The sequence below is a fragment of the Gobio gobio genome (assembly GCF_949357685.1).
Source record: "Gobio gobio genome assembly, chromosome: 15".
In the NCBI taxonomy this organism is placed as follows: Eukaryota; Metazoa; Chordata; class Actinopteri; order Cypriniformes; family Gobionidae; genus Gobio; species Gobio gobio.
The window spans coordinates 24,907,241-24,925,462 of NC_137108.1; the positions used below are offsets into that span (position 1 = coordinate 24,907,241).

Below are 18,222 nucleotides of genomic sequence, written 5' to 3' on the forward strand. Positions count from 1 at the left end.
TAGATATTATTTAGGGTGAATGTAAACCAATCAAGTACCCGAAAATATTTTTTTGCTGAAACTGTAATTCATGCTTTGCTTGGGACTTAACGCTAATATAGTACTAGCTACTAGCTAGTACAGCTAGTCTTATAATTTAATCGTGACGCAAAAATATAAAAAAATTGAATGAATTAATCCCGTTAGGCAGTCCCTCCAGAAAAACGCGATTATGCGATCGCGTGATTTAACGCATAATCAGCCAAAGTCCGCATATTTATGCGGGGGCCGCATTTTTTCAAATACGCCGCACTTTCGCCGCATAAATTGCCTATTTCCGCGTGCAAAATATGCGGGGCTAGCATGATTTCATAATCCCCGCATTTTCGTTGCAAAAAAAGTCATATATATTAGCAGAAAGTTGAAAAATGTTCGTTTACTTCACACAAGAGCCGCCATTTCCGCCTATTGCCATGGGAACGTTTTGAAGTGACGTGATTACCCGACGCGAACGTCATCGAAAAGCTTCGAACCCCGTGGAGAAACCATAGATATCGCTGAAACCATGATGAAGCACGAACTCCCATTGGCCAACAAAAATAACAGCAAAAGAGCAAAGCAGTTTCCCTGTGTGCTGACTGATTTCAAAACACAGCTTTGAAGCGTTATGAATCAATGAGTCGATTCAGTGGTTTGAAGCGTTATGAATCAATGAGTCGATTCAGCGGGTTGGATCGCCAAAGTCACGTATTTCAGCAGTTTGACACGCGATCCGAATCATGAATCGACTCGATGATTCATAGCATCATGATGCTGTGTTTTGAAATAAGTCATCACTATATAAGTCGTTATTTAGTTTTTTTTGCACACAATAACTATTATCGTCGCTTCATAAAGTTATTGTAGAACCACTGTAGTGAGATGGACTTTGTAACGACGTCTTTAGTAGGCTACCTTTTATGGGTCTTGAGAGTGTACATTGTGCCAATGGAGGCCTTTCTGAGCCATCGATATTCAACTAAAATATCTTAATTTGTGTCCAACAACATAAAGGGAAGTCATTAATGACAGAAATTTCATTTTTAGGTGAACTAACCCTTTAAGAGATTGCACTTTGTGCATTGGAAGCACTCAAATGTCTGTTTTGTTTTGCGACATCTGTAAAACAGGAAGTTATTTATTAATTTTTTCAGAAGTTGTAGCATATTCCTTTTGTAAAGCTACAGAACTTGTTTGACTCAATGTTTTGTAAATTTGAGCCATTATTAAGGTCTTCAATAAAACAAGATGAGAACTTAAATATTCCAGCACTTTCTGTGATGTAGTGCTTTTTTTCTCTTTCTCATCAAACCGCAGTTTTTGCAAGTTCCCGCAATTTTATCGCATAAAATTGCATAAATATCCCGCATTTTTCATCGCATTTTTTAAGAAAACGTGCCGCATAATCAAGGATTTTTGCCCGCAACAATCACAAAAAAAAGCCGCATTTTTCTGGAAGGACTGGTTAGGGAACCATATTAAAATAATGTATAAACTAATTGGTATACTTAAAAATGACATCATTCCATGATTTTGAAATTACATGAACAAATTATTTTTGTTAAACTTAATTGATTTATGTGGAACCGATGTATCATGTAAATCATGTAAATCCAACACACTTTTTTTTCAGTGTATATCCTAAAAACATAGCCTACAATAAATAATATTTTCACACTAGGCCTACTTGCAGAAGTATTTTATTTGAATGGGAAAGGACACTATAGCAATATTGTGCTCACAACATTCTTGTGTTCACATTTATACTGCTTCATTTCCTTATTTGCATATTTGTGGTGTCAAGTGTCACTGAATGGACGAATGCTTTACGCAATGTTTACACGAAAGCGCTAAAATTGTGCATCATATTGTAGATTGTATAGTCAAGTTTATCCTGAATGGACTTTCCAGCTATAAAAGTAAGAATGAAAAGGTCTCTTCTTCACTCCAATTGTACCGTTTTCTGTCGCCGTTTGACATTTTACCCCTTTAATACAATGCGCAGTGTTTCTGTGACTGTTCAAAGCATGTGAATATGAGGCACCCCATTGTTGTCCATCGCCAAGCATCTTGTCAAAACATTCTGACACCAGAGTTTGGCACCACAGTGCGGGGTTAACACAGCAAAAGCTATTTTTACACACAAAAAAAGATGATATCTCAACTCAACTCAACAAAAATACTGTACTGATTAAGAAAATACTTTTTATACAGTGTTTGTTTTTTCTGGTACTATCTCACCATGGTTGGTTTTACAAATACAAATTATTTCCTAAATATTTTTGTCATTGTAGATGGTTTCCAAATCTCACCCGACGTCATATCTGAGCTTATCTCTCTCAAATCGTGACAGATTAGCACTGGACTGCGCAGCATTAGTAATACGAGGTGTAATCTGCAATACGATCCTGGAGCCTTGGTTAACTCCAACTGCTGTTCAGTCCTCATCATTAAATTTCGAAACAAAATATAAAGTAGTCACACAACATTTGATCAGTCCTTTGTTTAAAATCAACATGACTTGCACATTAATCCTTCTTTCATAATGCACATACCTGGTGGTATGTATATGAAGAATTCATCAGTACATGAGGAATATAATCAAATCTATAATGAATATGTAATCAAATAATCAAAATCGAATAACTTGCTCCGCCTATAAAATAACTTTTCTTTTCTGCTGACATTACCTAGGCCATGCAGGCTATTGGATTAATTAGCCAAATAGCTTTTTAGACATTCAGGTTTGGCTGCGTACCAGTACATTACGCTCACTTGTCACAATCCAATCAATTCCTGGTGGATAAAATCAAGTCCTGACATACATTCTTTTTCCAAAATACATCACATTGAAAAGTAAAATGCGTTGTGAATGTCATTTCATGTTGATTTTAAGCAACAGTTGTGTTATTAGAATTTGTGGAAACTATTCGTGTTGAGTGTACTCTACTCTAAATGAAAACGGCCTTTACTCACCAGCCATGACAACAGTGCACATGCTGCCATGCTCATCATAGTCAGACACATGGTTACAGACAGAAAGGGAGGAGTGGAGTTTGTCCATCAGACTGTATGAGCAAGGAAGAGACATTCTAATAAGTACATACACACATTTGACTGTAATTGGCAGAGAGCAAGAAAGGATCAGAAGAAAGTGTACTTCACCTGCACCCTCTTTAACCTCTTCCTTTTATCCTTCCATCCTCTCCGACTGCTCATCCTTCTCTCTTCTCATTTATTTTTAGACAGCTTAGTCGAGAGGTGGAGGATGTTCCTGAGGCCTTCTGTATCAAGCACACAGATCCTAAATGAATGTTTGTGAAATGGAATCATTTATCCAGTGTTTTTTAATCTTTGAAATGATGTATTAAAAATTATTCGTAATCAATTAATTTATGACCATGGGGTGGATTTTTTTATGCAGTTCACATTAAAACATTTTACAGTGCGTTAATATAATTAATTTTACCCAGATCCGTAATTTCAAAACTTTGATAATATAAAGATTATTCAAAATAAATTTAAAATTATATAAATGAAAAAAAAATGATAATCTATAAAAAATTATTACACCAATTACATCCCACAGTTACAAACAGCACCATAACAAACAGTTTTGCCCCAAATGTTTTTTTTTTTCAAAAGTGAGATGGTTGAGGTGAAATATCTACAAAATGTTAAAAAATAAATAAATAAATTTAACTTGTCAACACAATATTGTTATTGTGTCTTTTCCAATTCAAATTAAAGAACAATGTCACATTCTGCAAAAAGTGTGAAAGTATTATTTATTATTATTTATGTTTTTAGGGTATATATTAATTGTCCTATATAAATAAATATATGGATGTTTCTGTCCGCATCCAGTATAAAAAAATGTTAACTTTGACATGTCTGCATGGACTTGCTCCCCTTTATTGATCTGAATTTCTACACTGTTATTCTCCTCCTCTCCGGTCATCTGACTCAAGACTACTTACTGTACCTTGTTTCCGTCTTTCTACTATGGGTGGTAGATCATTCAGTGCTGTGACCCCGAAACTCTGGTATTCCCTCCCTCTATCTCTGCGCGACACTGCTACTATTTCCTCTTTTAAATCTCAACTAAAAACATATCTCTTCTTACAGTATTTTCAACCCTCCTCTGCCTAGAATTGTATTGTATGTCATTTGTCATTGTATGTCTATGTTCTCCATTGTGCTTCCTTGATACTATGTATATGTTTGTATTTTTCTTGTACAGCGACCTTGAGCTTGGGAAAGACGTTATATAAATAAATTTTTTTATTATTATTAACTTCTTGACCAATTTGAGCTACAGTAGCTCGCCTGTTTGATTGGACCACACGGGCCCACTCCTCACTCCCCACGTGCATCAATGAGCCCCGGTCATTCTTTTCTGCTGACATCACCTAGTCCAAGGCCATGCAGGCAGGTTCATCACTGTTCCTTCACCACTTTTGATAGATACTGACCACTGCAGACCAGAAACACCCCACAAGAGCTGCAGTTTTGGAGATGCTCTGACCCAGTCGTCTAGCCATCCCAATTTGGCCCTTGCTGAAATCCTCCCATTTTTTCCTGCTTCCAACACATCAACTTTGAGGACAAAATGTTCACTTGCTGCCTAATATATCCCACCCACTAACAGGTGCCGTGATGAAGAGATAATCAGTGTTATTCACTTGTCACCTGTCAATGGTCATAATGTTATGTCTGATCTGTGTGTATATACATACATATATACACATACATACATACCGGTACATATATATACATACATATGTATAAAAAGTCTAAAATGTGTGTTTTACAGGACTAAAAGTGCACATATTTAAAGAAACATTCATGTCTGTTTAATTCGAAGGCTGCTCTTTGTCAGTTGCTCAGTAATAAGCCCTATTTTTTTGTTCCGAGGGCATCTCTAAATCCAGAACACAGCTGTCAAATTAACGACATACCAACCAACCACACAGTTCAGGGCCAGACACTTTGTCCTTCCCTCTATTTCTCTCACACTTTCTGTCGGTCTACTGATGAGGCTGAGAATTGTTGCTGTGGTGATGTCATTGGTTGCCTAGCAACAGCTGTCCCTGGGCAACCCACAACCAGGGCCTCTGCAGGAACATTTTGGATTATTTGGGGATGTCGAGATCATCAGCGGCTTCTTGCAGCAAGACTGTCAGAGATAAGAAGAAGAACAGACAACAATGGGTTCCATAAATCCTCAGAGATCTGCAGTTTTCACTTAAAACATTACTCAAATGATTATTCTAATAATGTAATTTGTAATACACTTTTTATTAAATTAGAAAAATGTAATATAAAAACATTTTCTAGTGGTCTTTTGGACCCCACTGCATACACTTTGTATGCAACAAAGTCGGCATGAAACCGAAGTTTAGTCTTTTCTTCCCTTTGTGCCATATTTCCAAGTGAAATAGCTTCTTGAACCAGAAAAATGTAGGGCAGGACTTGATTTTGTCCAACGGGAATTGATTGGATCGTTGTGGTTTATATTGCTGTAATCTCGTGTGAGTGACAGGTTGCCCCGATCTCTCATCTTTAATTCATTTAAACTTAAATTATTTGTGTTCTTCCTAGGGTGTTAGTGGATTTGAGGACACCCATGGGGGACTAGGGTGTGGGGGTTTGAGAGCCCAGGGGAGTTTCTACAGCTCTGGACACCTTTCAGTCCAACTGCTGACATGTCCGGTCTTCAATTACTGCCAGTAAATGAACAGAAAAAGATGAGATGATGGAAAAGCTTGTTGACACAGCATACAGTAGGCCTATTTCATCAAATCCTAACAGCTGACTAAAATTATGCTAATCAATTCTCCACAAATTCTCTTTGTCTGTTTAGCAGCAACTATAAATCACGTATCGTGCCATTATTTGTGTGCCTAAGTTGTGGAATGCTCTTCCTATTACAATTAGAAATGTTCCGAAATGCTCTGGAATGTTTTATAGGTTGATAAGACTAATGTATTTAAGGTGGGGTTTGTTTGTTTTTTAAACTAACTAACTTGTTTGTTAGTTATTTCATTTTAACTGCTGTTGCATGTTTTTTCATTTTATACTCAATGTTGTAGCGCTTTAAGTGCAAAAAAAAGCACATTTCATATAAAATGTATTAGCCTATTATTAGTTAGCATGTCTGTGCTGTTTCTACGATTTTAGACTGTAGGAAAGATCGTTGACTGACCTCGGGGTACTCGTTCTTTGTTGGTACACAATCTGATAACAGTTCTGGATGATTTTAGTCTGTAGAAAGTATTTACCTGTTCCTAGTTTAAGATGGTTAGCATGCAACAGTCTGCAGTCAGTCAGTGTTCACGACTGAACACCTGCGGCACTAGACGTGCACTTTATCTGTGAGCGCGCGCCCTCCAGTGGTGTGAATTGAACAAACCACCGTCACGGCGTCTACGCATTTATAAAGTGAGTATATTCTTGTGTTTTTGTGCATTATACAGTGAGTAAATTGTTATTGTTGTGTTGGCCGTTCGTTTAGATACTTCTGGAACATTAAATGAGACTCTATTTATCCTGGCTGTAACTGAATGCCTACTACTGGTACGGTAGGCCTAAATAATGAATGCCCCAAAACCAAAATAAAAAATATTCAAGTGAAAATTTCCATTTTTTGAATGGTAATAGTTATTTAAAAGTAACTGAAAATTGTCTAACTTTAATTGAAAATTAAGAGCTTGTCAGATTTTTTTTTTTATTTATATGGTAGGCTGCTACACACAACTTTAAGAGTCCATTCATGCATGTTGATGATAATACACTGTCACTGATTCATACATAAAATACCAAGAAAGCACATCAGCCCGTTTATTGAGTGTAAACAATCATAGCAGTACACTGGAAAATAATGTAACAAATATGAATATTCTAAAGGAGCAAATGAAAATAATAATAAAAAATCCATGCAATTATATAGCCTAACCTAAAAGTCAGGGAGGTGCAAATGCAATTTACTAAAACAAGAAATCATTACAAAAACTAAATCTTGTAAGGCACAAAGTAAAAAGAAGGCAATTTCAAACTGCAGCAGTGGATTACATCACTAATAATAACCACAATAATTATGTTTCATAATGTATGTTGATAACTGGCTCATTTTGTCCTTATGGCTGCTATATTACATATTCATAGTCACAAAAAAAAAATTGCCACAATCCTTAATCAAGGACAAATAATTGTGCATGTTCACAGCTACATCTAGGCCTATATGCATGCATAAAACCACATAAAATCACATTGAGGTCTTTATGAACTGGGCACTGAGAACAGGGCCCGTACAGTGTTTGGGTTAATCAAAGCCTTTGCAATCATGCCCATTTCCTATTTCAATATAGAAGTACAGTAGTGTTCAGGTTACAGTAGCGATAAAAACCAATGGCTCGGTATGATCCCTACACTATTACAGCTGGGGACATGAAACTGCTCCCTCTAGTGGCAGAGGAAGAGATGTAATATACGCCGTCCTCTCCCATCATTCCACCTTCGTCTTCATCTCTGTCATCATGGTAAGGAGTCTGTTTGTCCTCCCAGGAAGGCTCATGATGATCCTTGTCATCATAGTATGCTGAGAGATCCTGTCAGAGTAGAGATTGTAGTGTTGTCATTAGAGTCGAAGCACATGTGTTTCAATAATAGAAATGATTATGATCTGTGAGTAATAAGCCTGAATAATGCATGGAAAATGAACATGCCATCAAATATGTATGATTTACCATCTTAAATGTCACAAAGGATTAGAGAGAGAGAAAGAGAGAGAGAAAGAAATGGCCTCTTACTGTCATTGGCTCCTCTTTCTCTGTTTCATAGTACATGAGCTCACCCGACACAGGTTTACTGATGCTTGGCTATAAAAGGAAAATACAAAATTAATAAAGAATAAAAAAAAGATAATTTAAACTTTCTGACAATTCTGAATTTTCTCGCAATTGCAAGTTTACATCTCACAATTCTAAAAAAGTCAGAATTGTGAGATTAAGAAGTCACAATTACCTTTTTTATTGTTTTTTTTCAGTGGCAGAAACAAGCTAACATAATTATTAGCATTACAATCTGAGTTAAAAGTGAGTAAAAAAAAAAAAAAACATCATTTTCATTTTATTTTATTTTTTTTATTTTTTTTGGTAGGCCTATTTGGTTTGTCTCTCTGATAGAACTGAGTGTTTGGGTGATCTCCTGTCACCTTTACTCCAGTCTGGGGATGGCAATCCATCCAGTGTTGCTATGGTTAACTAAAACTATAAAAATAATAATAATAATAATAATAAAATAAATAAAATAATTAATAAATTAAAAAAATATTAAATGGAAAAATTTAAACTTAACCTGTTAACTGTCACCCCTGCACCGACATGAAAAAGCACTATCCAAACTTAAATGGTTGTAATTCAAGAATGCTTTGGAATATAGACATAAGGCTGGTCTTGTTTTAAAAAAGACATTTGGCAGATTATTGCAGAAGTCAAATTTATTGTTATTATGTAAGTGAAATAGAAAAAAGTTATAGAAGGTTAAGTTTATGAAAATGTAAAATGTAAAAATATAATATTTTATATAAAATATATATTTTACAAAACAGGTTGGACTCTAAAACTGCAAGAAAATCAAAGCCAAAAATCTGACCAAGTTGTGTTCCAAATTTTAGGTTGATATCTCCAAAAATGAGCTTTCAGTGACATTTTGTTTGGGCGCAGTACCGCACTTTTTCACTAGATGACATCCAAGCTCCATTACTAACCATTTAAGGGTGCCTCCATTTCCATATGATTTGCATGATCTGAACCATATATTTCCATAATTTTCATACAATTTATGAAGTAGACATCCTATTCAGAAGTAGTATGGGAAGTTTGGCAGAATTTGATATGAATTCAATCTCTAATAAACATAAAAATAACACGTATGTGCGTTATAGCTTGCCGCCACTTCACAAATGGAGAATCTTTTTTTTTTCTTTATATTTAAAACATTTTCAGACCTTTTTCTTTTTTCTCAAATTTAATGGATGTTATCTTTTGAACTTATGGCATTAAAAAAAATCTTCTACCAATCTTTCATGATTTTTTTCTGTTGATCGCTATTTCAAAATAAAGGTCTGAACATGCCATATGAGTATGAACATATTCTTGTTGGAAATTGATAAATTACTGCTACTCTGTAATGCATTTTGAAAAACATTAGTTTAGGTTTAGTATAGGATATTACTGTTTTAAAAATGTAATGGCTATGGGCCCACCGGTGGGCCGGTTACGCATAACAGGTTAAAAAATAAAAGGAAAATAATTTGGGCAACTGACTGAAATAAAACTGGAACTCATCTAAACTAATAAAAGAATCACAAGAATTTCCATCTTCCTTAAAAGCACTTTCACTATTTTAAATAAAACATTTCAGAGTTTTCATCATATCCCCTTTTGCTTTGATGACAGCAGAACTCAAGCTGCATGAACTTCATGGTTAGTGTAAAACCCGATGATCATGATACCCAGCATGATTTGAGATCATCCAAAGAGATTCTTGTGCTTCGATGAATGCAAGAACATCTGACTGTCTGTTAATTAAATTAGGTAGTTTAAACCACTATGTACTTGTCAAAAATTGTTATGTAATTCTACAATGTTGAATTACAAAAGGTAAGGGGGAGTTGTCGGATCAATAGTGTAATTATAGATGTATTCCCAGAAATGTATTACAGCCATGCAGGTATTTTTAAATATAAGTACAATGTAAAAACATGTACACAATAAGTGCAGTGTATCAAATTTTTGGAATGTTGAATGTGCATAGGCTAATAGTAAAAAGACACTTAATATAAAGTGGAACAGTAACAAGCAGAATATTCAATATTTCCCATCCATTTAAATGTCATTTTCAAAACCTTTCTGTTCATCTCAAGGCTTCATTTAATGTAGGAATCCCCAATTGTCAGTGTGGATTTAAATAAACTGCAGTGACACCACTGCATAAACTGTAAGAAGTTGGGACATTTTGTAAAAAGCTAAAAATTTAGATTTTTTTTTAAATTCTCATTCAACTTTATTTAACTGACAAAAGTACAAATAAAATATTTCCAATATTTTCACTAAACAACTTAAATGTATTTTGTAAATACAAACAAATTTAGATTTTAATGGCTGCAACACCCTCCAAAAAAGTTGGGACAGAGGCCTTTCCTTTTAATTACACTTTTTAATAGTTTGGGAATTGAGGATACTAATTGCTGCAGTTTTGCAAGTGGATTCTTTGCTCAAAAGTCCATGTTTGTCATTGTCTGATTTGTACTTTTAACAATGAACAAATCACAGATTATTGCATTTTACAAAATGTCCCAACTTTTCTTGATTTGGCGTTTGTATATAGCTCATATATTATATAGATTTTCTTTCTTTTTTTAAATAATATCCAAAGAATTAACTGATATATTTCCCTTCTCTCTTTAATCTAAAATTAACTGCATTTGCTCAAAGTGTAAAGTAAAGTATGAAGCTCTCGGCTCTACTCACTCTGTCTGAATCTGAATATGTCTTCATAGGAGGAGGAGGTTTGTGAGTGGGTGGATTGCTGCAAGCACAGACACAAACAGATTATCAGTAAAGTGGGAAACATTCACAGGTCATTTATAAGCAGTGTTGGGGGTAATGCATTACAAGTAACCTTAGTTATGTAATCAGATTACTTTTTCAAGTAACAAGTAATGCATTAGTTTTACATTTACAACAAAATATCTGAGTTTCGAATATCTGAGACACCTCTCCTGTTACCACGTTGAGAGAAATCGGTTGTTGAACTTGCTTCTCCTGCGTCATTTCACTTTTGGGTTGAAAGGGCCTTTACATTTGCCAAAAACAGAACTTTTTGTTGTTGTTGTTGTTGTTGTTGTTGTTATAAAACAAACAAGCAAGCTCAGCCCAGGTAAACAAAAGAAAAGAAAAAGTAACGCATAATAAACAACCAAGTGTGCCGCACAAGTCCTGAAAAGTGAAGCCAAAGTGCCTTGATCGCCCCATAGGTGGTTGGTCTCAGGATAGCTCATAAACCCGCCTCTTCCATGTATTATAATGGGACGCGAGATAAACTAAGCAAATCAAATTACACTTCTTCAAAAACTTTTTTTCCAAAGATGGTGTCTGTCATTTTAGGTAGTTTCTATCATGTTGATGTAAGTTCAAGTGTTTATTTTTTAAAATATGTTTGGTTTTAGTTAGTTATTTAATGCTATAAAAATGGGGGTGTGATGTCATGATTGGCAGCTGTGAATTTGACAGCTTCTCTCAACAAAGTTGTCACCGAGGCACCAACTGACGTTTTTGGGGATTTTCAGGAGGAGATTGGAGCTTTAACTTTAATTTCTACATTTCCATAACTGTTTATTTCACACCGACATAATGAGTTGTTCTGCAGTAAACGACTTGGTTATCAACATAACCTCGGTTCCCTGAGAGAAGGGAACGAGTATTGCGTAGCATACGCAGGGGGAACTCCTGTTTCCTCGAGAATCTCAAGGAAACAGGAGTTCCCCCTGCGTATGCTACGCAATACGAGTGATTCTCTCGAAAGGGAACTGTAGCTAACAGATACTGCGGAGACGCAGGTCCCAAATCAGCGCAAGATGTCAGTGCCATATTCGGACATTGGCGGCTTCACTTTTCTACAATGGACGATAGAGAAAGAGCATTGTCCATCTTTTTTACAGTCTATGGTAACGCATTACTTTCCATAAAAAGTAACTACGTAATGCAATTAGTTCCCTCTTTAAGGGAATGTTACTTTGGAAATGTAATAGGTTACATATTACAAGTTAGCCTATTTAAAAAACGAATCAAAAGCATCAGAATAGCATCGCTTTACTAAATGGCCTTTAAATAGCAGGAGGCACATCAAAACAAGCAAAGCAACAAATTAATATTATTCAACATATCCTAGCTTTTTACAGAAAATATTCAGATGTAACCCCCTTTGTAATCGTTAACGTTTTCATAAGTAACTGTAATTTAACTACACATTTTTTCTCAGTAACTGTATTGGATTACAGTTACATTTATTTAGTAATTACTCCCCAACACTGTAAGGGAGGAACTCAATATTGTAACACATTAAATTTAAAGGTACATTTACTTTCCCCAACACTGATTATACGTAGCTTGTTACTTATAAACCAGGGTACCAGTCAAAGACAGAATATGAAAGAGGTGTCAGTACTTACTCTATGTTTTTCCTCTGGCGTCTGCGGACCATCACTATGATAGCTGCAATTATGGCTAGGAGGATGATCACACAAAGAATACCACCAATAATTCCTCCAGTAGAGGCACCCTTCATTGGCAGAGGAGATTCTAAAGGGGAAGACAGAGAGACTGAGCTATGGGTCATAGAATAACAATTGAATTTTCCTTGAAATAAAACAGTTCAGTACACTACTGTATAAGCATTTAGGTTTCTGAACTCAAAACATGCTCCTCAGTCAAAACAGTTTGCATAGACCACCCGCACACCATACAATGCCACATCTATACAAGTTCTGGTAGTTTATAAACACCACTTAAATCCTGCTGTGCCGTTATCTCACAGCAGATCCCGCGTCCTTAGGCTGGATAAATAAATCCCAGATTCCACACACATGGAATTATGCTCATCTGTCTTGTACAGCATATCCACAAAGTTTAACATAACCACTAAGATCTTCTAAGCCACGAAAAATGCTGTATTCATTTCTGAATTTTTTTTTTTTTTTTTTACATTTCTGATTATAATTATTATTCATATAGTCAGGGAATATATACTCTTTATTTCTATACAACTGAGGACATGCTGATTGATGGGAAGAGTTTTTTGTCAGCTTGGAAATAAAATCAGAAATTATGTTTCACACCTCTGACATAGAGCCTCTGGTGAGAAATATTGTTGAATTATGTAATTGCTACTTTTATGATGTGTGTAAATATCTCTTTTTTTAATGAGTGAAATATTTGTCTTGTATATGGTATGTTTGGAAACAGTAAGAATCAACAGTGTCCATATTAAAATATTAACAATTATGACTAACAATAATGTCTAAGCTGTCCTAGGAAATAATTATATATTAAACAGTCTATGTTGTTCATCAGTAGTACCTGCTACTCCCGGAATGACACGATAATGTACAAATGTAACTGATATATATCACCATACTTCCCCAGTTGATTGATATTAAGAATTGCAACAACAGCAACAAAAAATTGCATTACAAGTTTTCTCAAATGTTATTATGTTACATACATTTTCAGAAATCTGAACATTGGATAAGGGTTTAAAATTCTTGGTTCAAAGGTTTTTACAGAGGAGATTATTGGTAGGCTATCTATTTTTTTATCACTGTCAACATGAGAAAATGTATGAGGAAATTATTTTGAGAAAACAGCCTTTAAAGATAGACTTGTGGTTGGATACCTACAGACAATAAGCTAAATGAAGTGCAATAAAATAAATACTTAAACTACTGTATTTATATGTTTTCTGAAATCTCTACTTTGCTTTTAGTATCTTCTCTTAAAATGCAACTAGGCCTAATATTTTCCACAACTAGCCTAACTAGCCTAGTCCCTTCGAACAAAACCAAAGTGGTACTCAACCCTGGTCCTCCCAACCCCAACACTGGACATTGTTTGATGTCTCTCTTATCAGGTGTGTTTGATTATGGAGACATCTAAACTGCAGTGCTTGATCCAGGACCAGGGTTGGGAACTACTGTGCTTGGGTGCTAAGCTAAATAAATACATATATATGTATCATAGTGCAATAACTTGATGTTACACTAGATGGCGCTACAGCTGTATAAAAACAATCGTTATAAAAACTCCTCAAGGACAATGTATTCTTGACACAGACTTCCTGATGTCACCACCATAAAAGTGCAGCGTTTACTGTGAAAATATATCTGCTCTCTCGGATCACTCTCATTGCGTTGCAGGTGTTACACTGACAGGCAGGTCAACGTCTGGCGTCGGGCCGAGAGCCTGCGCTGGCACATTTCCACAAGTCATCAACATGGGAATGAAAGAAGACATAAAAAGAAAGAGAGGATGTTGGCCAGCCAGACAAGCCTGTTTAAAGGACAGGATGGATGCTTTTATTTAAAAGAAAGACACAAGTTTGGGCGAAGGAACGTGTGCGCGTCACGTCTCGCTGAATATCTGCCTTGTCAATCACATGTCGTTCTTTCACTCGGTTCGTCTCGCGCTGTCAATCTCTCGCTCGTGTCCTGAAGCTCTCTTTCCTCTTTTCTCTCGCTTGGTTCAGCTGAAATCTCTTAGCAGATAACACATCCGAGAAGGGAACGCATTTCATTTTATATATATAAAAAAATAAAAATAAAAAAGGTATTCTGGTCGACCGCGAAACTGCATATTTTCGTGACCCTAAACTGAAAAGGCTATTTTTGCCCATGGCAATATACTCGTGTTTTATACCAAATTGTGTTACCCACCAAATTATTTGACGTAGTAGCACAGTATTGACCTGATTATAAACCCAACCCTAACCATAACCATACGTCCCTACAACATCTACTATTAGCAGCATAACCATCCAGGCCTCATCTGGGCCAACTATGGCAACTGGACTATAGGCCTATAACACCTGTGTTCTGACCATGATTAGGTGAAATGCAGTCATTTCAATAGGAATCCACGTGATTTTGAATTTCATGTGTATTCTCATCAGTCTCCTGATCACCTTGTTGGGGTTTATTTTGGTGATAATGACCATCTTGACTGCACATTATCCCTTACACCACACACGCGCATACTAAACAGCATTACAGTTCATAAAAACGGAACATACTTGAGCATGAATTAAGGAACTATCCCATTATCACACAAACAGAATGAGCAAAACACCACTCAAATCTAAGAACACAATCAGGGAGACAGCTGATTCATCTGAGAAAGAGCCTTTAGCAGTTTACCACAAACACAGAAAGAGATGGAGAGAGAATATGAGGTGTAGAGGAAGTGAAGGTCACTGCAGACAGAAGCAGAATGAGGGAAGAATGTGTGTGTGTGTGTGTGTGTGTGTGTGTGTGTGTGTGTGTGTGTGTGTGTGTGTGTGTGTGTGTGTGTGTGTGTGTGTGTGTGTGTGTGTGTGTGTGTGTGTGTGTGTGTGTGTGTGTGTGTGTGTGTGTGTGTGTGTGTGTGTGTGTGGAGCAATGGCGCAAGAAAGCAGGGAAAAAACTCAATCAATCATCAATGTGACATCTCCGTTTATAAACTCCCGTCTACAGCTCAGAGTCTAAGAACGTCCATGTGAGGCTGTTTACTGCCACATAAATGGTGGACACATATATTGCAGTGCATTAACTTAACAGTGTCACAGAGACCAAATTTGCTTTGTCACGCTAAAGGAATAGCTCACCCAAAAATTTAACTTTTGTCAAAAAAAACTTTCTTCAAGTAGGAGAAAAATAAATAAATGCAACAACAACAAAACAAATGTCATACATATTCATTAGATTTTTATTTAAAATATATTATTTAATAATTTAATAAGATTTATTTTATTTATATATTTTCTAATATTATTGTTTTAATTGAACAAAAACACATTGGCATGGTTTTCAAACATCAGTCCAATGTACACTTGGAATGAATTTAGTTTCACTGAAAATTTTGCCTCCAGTGTTAGTCAAAACCAGATAAGAGATAAAGGTTTGTAGTTTTGTTTATCTTTCCTGTGGCCTCGGCTCATAGTTCAAACTGAAACTAAAAGCATTTTGAAATCTCTTGGGCTCAATAAACCACAGTATGCAGTAATTCAGTTACGGTGATTACAACCGAGTCACATGACCCATCTCTGCCACGACAATCCTATTTCAAACGGTGTGTCTGAAGTGGCAGGTTGATGGCATTAATTTGTGGAATAAACAATTTAAGGTGAATTATGGATGTGTCAATGTGAAAAGACATACGCAATTAGGGGGATTATGGCTGTAGACATGATGCTCTGTCAACACAAGACTGCAAATAGACCGTGTGTGTGTGTGTGTGTGCGCAGAATGGAAGCCAAGCCTCCAGATCCACGCTTAATGGAGTTAGATTATCAGCATCCATTCTGACTGAGTGGAATTCGACATCAGAGAACATTTCCCTTGAGAAACTGCATCCCGGTGAATAACAATAAGAGACAGATCAAAGAGAGATGATGACACATCTGACACTGGAAACTCAAACGATCACACACACGTTTTGACATATAAGCCAGCACACATGATGAATCCAAACTGTGAAGCTCGTGTAAAGCCCCTAAAAGCTGCCAGAGGTGAACAAATGAAAGTGAAGGTGTTATCAGAGGTGTAATGCACCTATTTATTTATTTATTAATTTTTTTGAGGGGTTAGTGGTTATTCTGACTCACTTTGTGCCCTAAGCGAGACAAAATATGGCCGAAGGGGGTGGGTGGTATAAAACAGTATAACAGTATAATCACAGTATAAAATGTGATAATCTAGCAGTTTAGTTTTTGTTTTGGGCGCAAGTAAAACCACATTTCACATTTATTTATAGAGCTTTATACAATACAGATTGTTTCAAAGCAGTTTCACAGTAATAAGCAAGAAAATTACAGTTTTAATGTCGCAATGTCTTCAATTATGAAACAAATGCAATTTCAGCTTTAAAGCAGCTATAAAAGTCATTATTCAGCTCAATTTTGTTCAATGTTAATTCAATTTAGTTCAATAACATTGTGAATGTTGTCAAGTTCATTAGTTATAAAGCGAACTCAGTCCAACTACAGAAGATAATAATGTAATTATTCAGCTCTAGTTAGTTCAGTGTTGTTCAATAATAGTGCAAAGTCCATCAAATTTTAAAATTAGTTTAACTTTCCTCTCAAAATGACCCACCCTATTGTATAATTCAGTAATTGTATGTGTGACAAGCAGGGCGGGCGAGAGCCGTGAGAGAGCGGCGTGAGGCCGGTGCGTGATTGAAGATGAGCGCCAGCTGCGCGTCATAACGGTCTCGAACCCTCTCACGGAGGAGCTTCGGAAGCATAAAAGGAGGAGTGACTACAGTGAATGATGAGAGAGGACCAGGCCTGGATTTTATGTTGTGTTTTGTTTACGGTTTGTAATGTGTATGCGCAGCAGTCGTCAGTGAGAAGGCTGCCATTTTTACTGTCAGTTTGTTTATTTATTTATTAAAGTTTTTTGAAAGTTTGCTGGTTCCCGCCTCCTTCTTCCCTGAACAAAGAACTGTATTCCAGTATGGTTATGATTAGACCTAAGGTTACAGTTAAGGTTAGTGTGCAAGTTATGTTAAAGAAATTGTGTTATGTGGCAGCATATCCTGATAAGGTATTTCCAACCTGACAAAATGTTCTACCTATGTTTTAACAGTTTTTTCCTCTGCATGCATTTTCATATGGAAAAGAGTAGCTTTTTCGACATTTTCATAAGTCCTTTTGAGTTAGATAAGTGTAATCCCTCATATTCGAACCACCCGGGACTCGAACCCAGGTTCGCCGGCATGAGAGTTGGACTCTCTAACAAGGAGGCTAAAGGCTGCAACCTCTAGCATCAGTCACTAGAGCGTCTTTTGAGATCAGTGAGGTTTACTCGCCTAGCGACTCCTAGCTGGCTTCCGTTACATAAGGACATAATTTTCAGTTGAAGCAAATTATCTCAAAAAGGCTGAAATGGGAAAAGTTTTTTTTAATCTACAATACATTTTTGGGGGGATTCTCAAAAATTTGAGGGTTGGCATGTGCACGTTTATCATGCCAATGGGTTTATCAACCCAACCTTATCTGATGCCTTCTCTGCCGTTGAACGGACATGCGTTTCACAAGTGGTCACCATTCATTTCACTTGAGCTACGGCGAGCACTGTGATATGCCGCATATATGCCATGCAATTTGACTCACCCCATCACTCTTCATGATAACAATGCGGCACAAGTGTGTGCGTGTGTATCTTCAGCAGTCTCATTCATCACACTCTGCCCAGCACTAATCACAGCTGAGGCCTAGACTCAGCCCATGCATTTAAACTGTCTGAGGATTAAACTGATGTCAGCGACACCGAGTCTCTGTGTGCATGAGTATGCGTCTCTCTGGGGAGGCAGTGAGGTTTCTGCCACTGCGCATTAAGGCAGTAGTCAGTAGCCACAGGAGCAGGCCGGATCCCCATGTCCAAGG

General features: G+C 36.5%; 1 protein-coding gene and 1 long non-coding RNA gene across 2 annotated transcripts in view; both read right to left on the reverse strand.

The window, feature by feature from the left end:
* Positions 1 to 1,169: 1,169 nt before the first annotated feature.
* Positions 1,170 to 6,366, reverse strand: LOC307138764. Its single transcript, XR_013818059.1, has 4 exons — positions 6,303 to 6,366; positions 4,980 to 5,197; positions 3,184 to 3,302; positions 1,170 to 3,086 (listed from the first exon to the last, which is right to left on the reverse strand). It is a non-coding gene; the product is annotated as an uncharacterized lncRNA (long non-coding RNA).
* Positions 6,367 to 6,754: 388 nt separating this feature from the next.
* The window catches only part of LOC307138098 (nectin-2), an 82,515-nt gene continuing 71,047 nt past the window's right edge, over positions 6,755 to 18,222 (reverse strand). Inside the window, exons 7-10 of the mRNA XM_079836239.1 lie at positions 12,254 to 12,383; positions 10,554 to 10,611; positions 7,830 to 7,898; positions 6,755 to 7,628 (exon numbers count right to left, since the gene is read on the reverse strand). Of these exons, the coding sequence (XP_079692365.1) occupies positions 7,446 to 7,628; positions 7,830 to 7,898; positions 10,554 to 10,611; positions 12,254 to 12,383 (440 nt within the window). The 3' untranslated portion in view covers positions 6,755 to 7,445. The remainder of the gene's footprint in view (positions 7,629 to 7,829; positions 7,899 to 10,553; positions 10,612 to 12,253; positions 12,384 to 18,222) is intronic.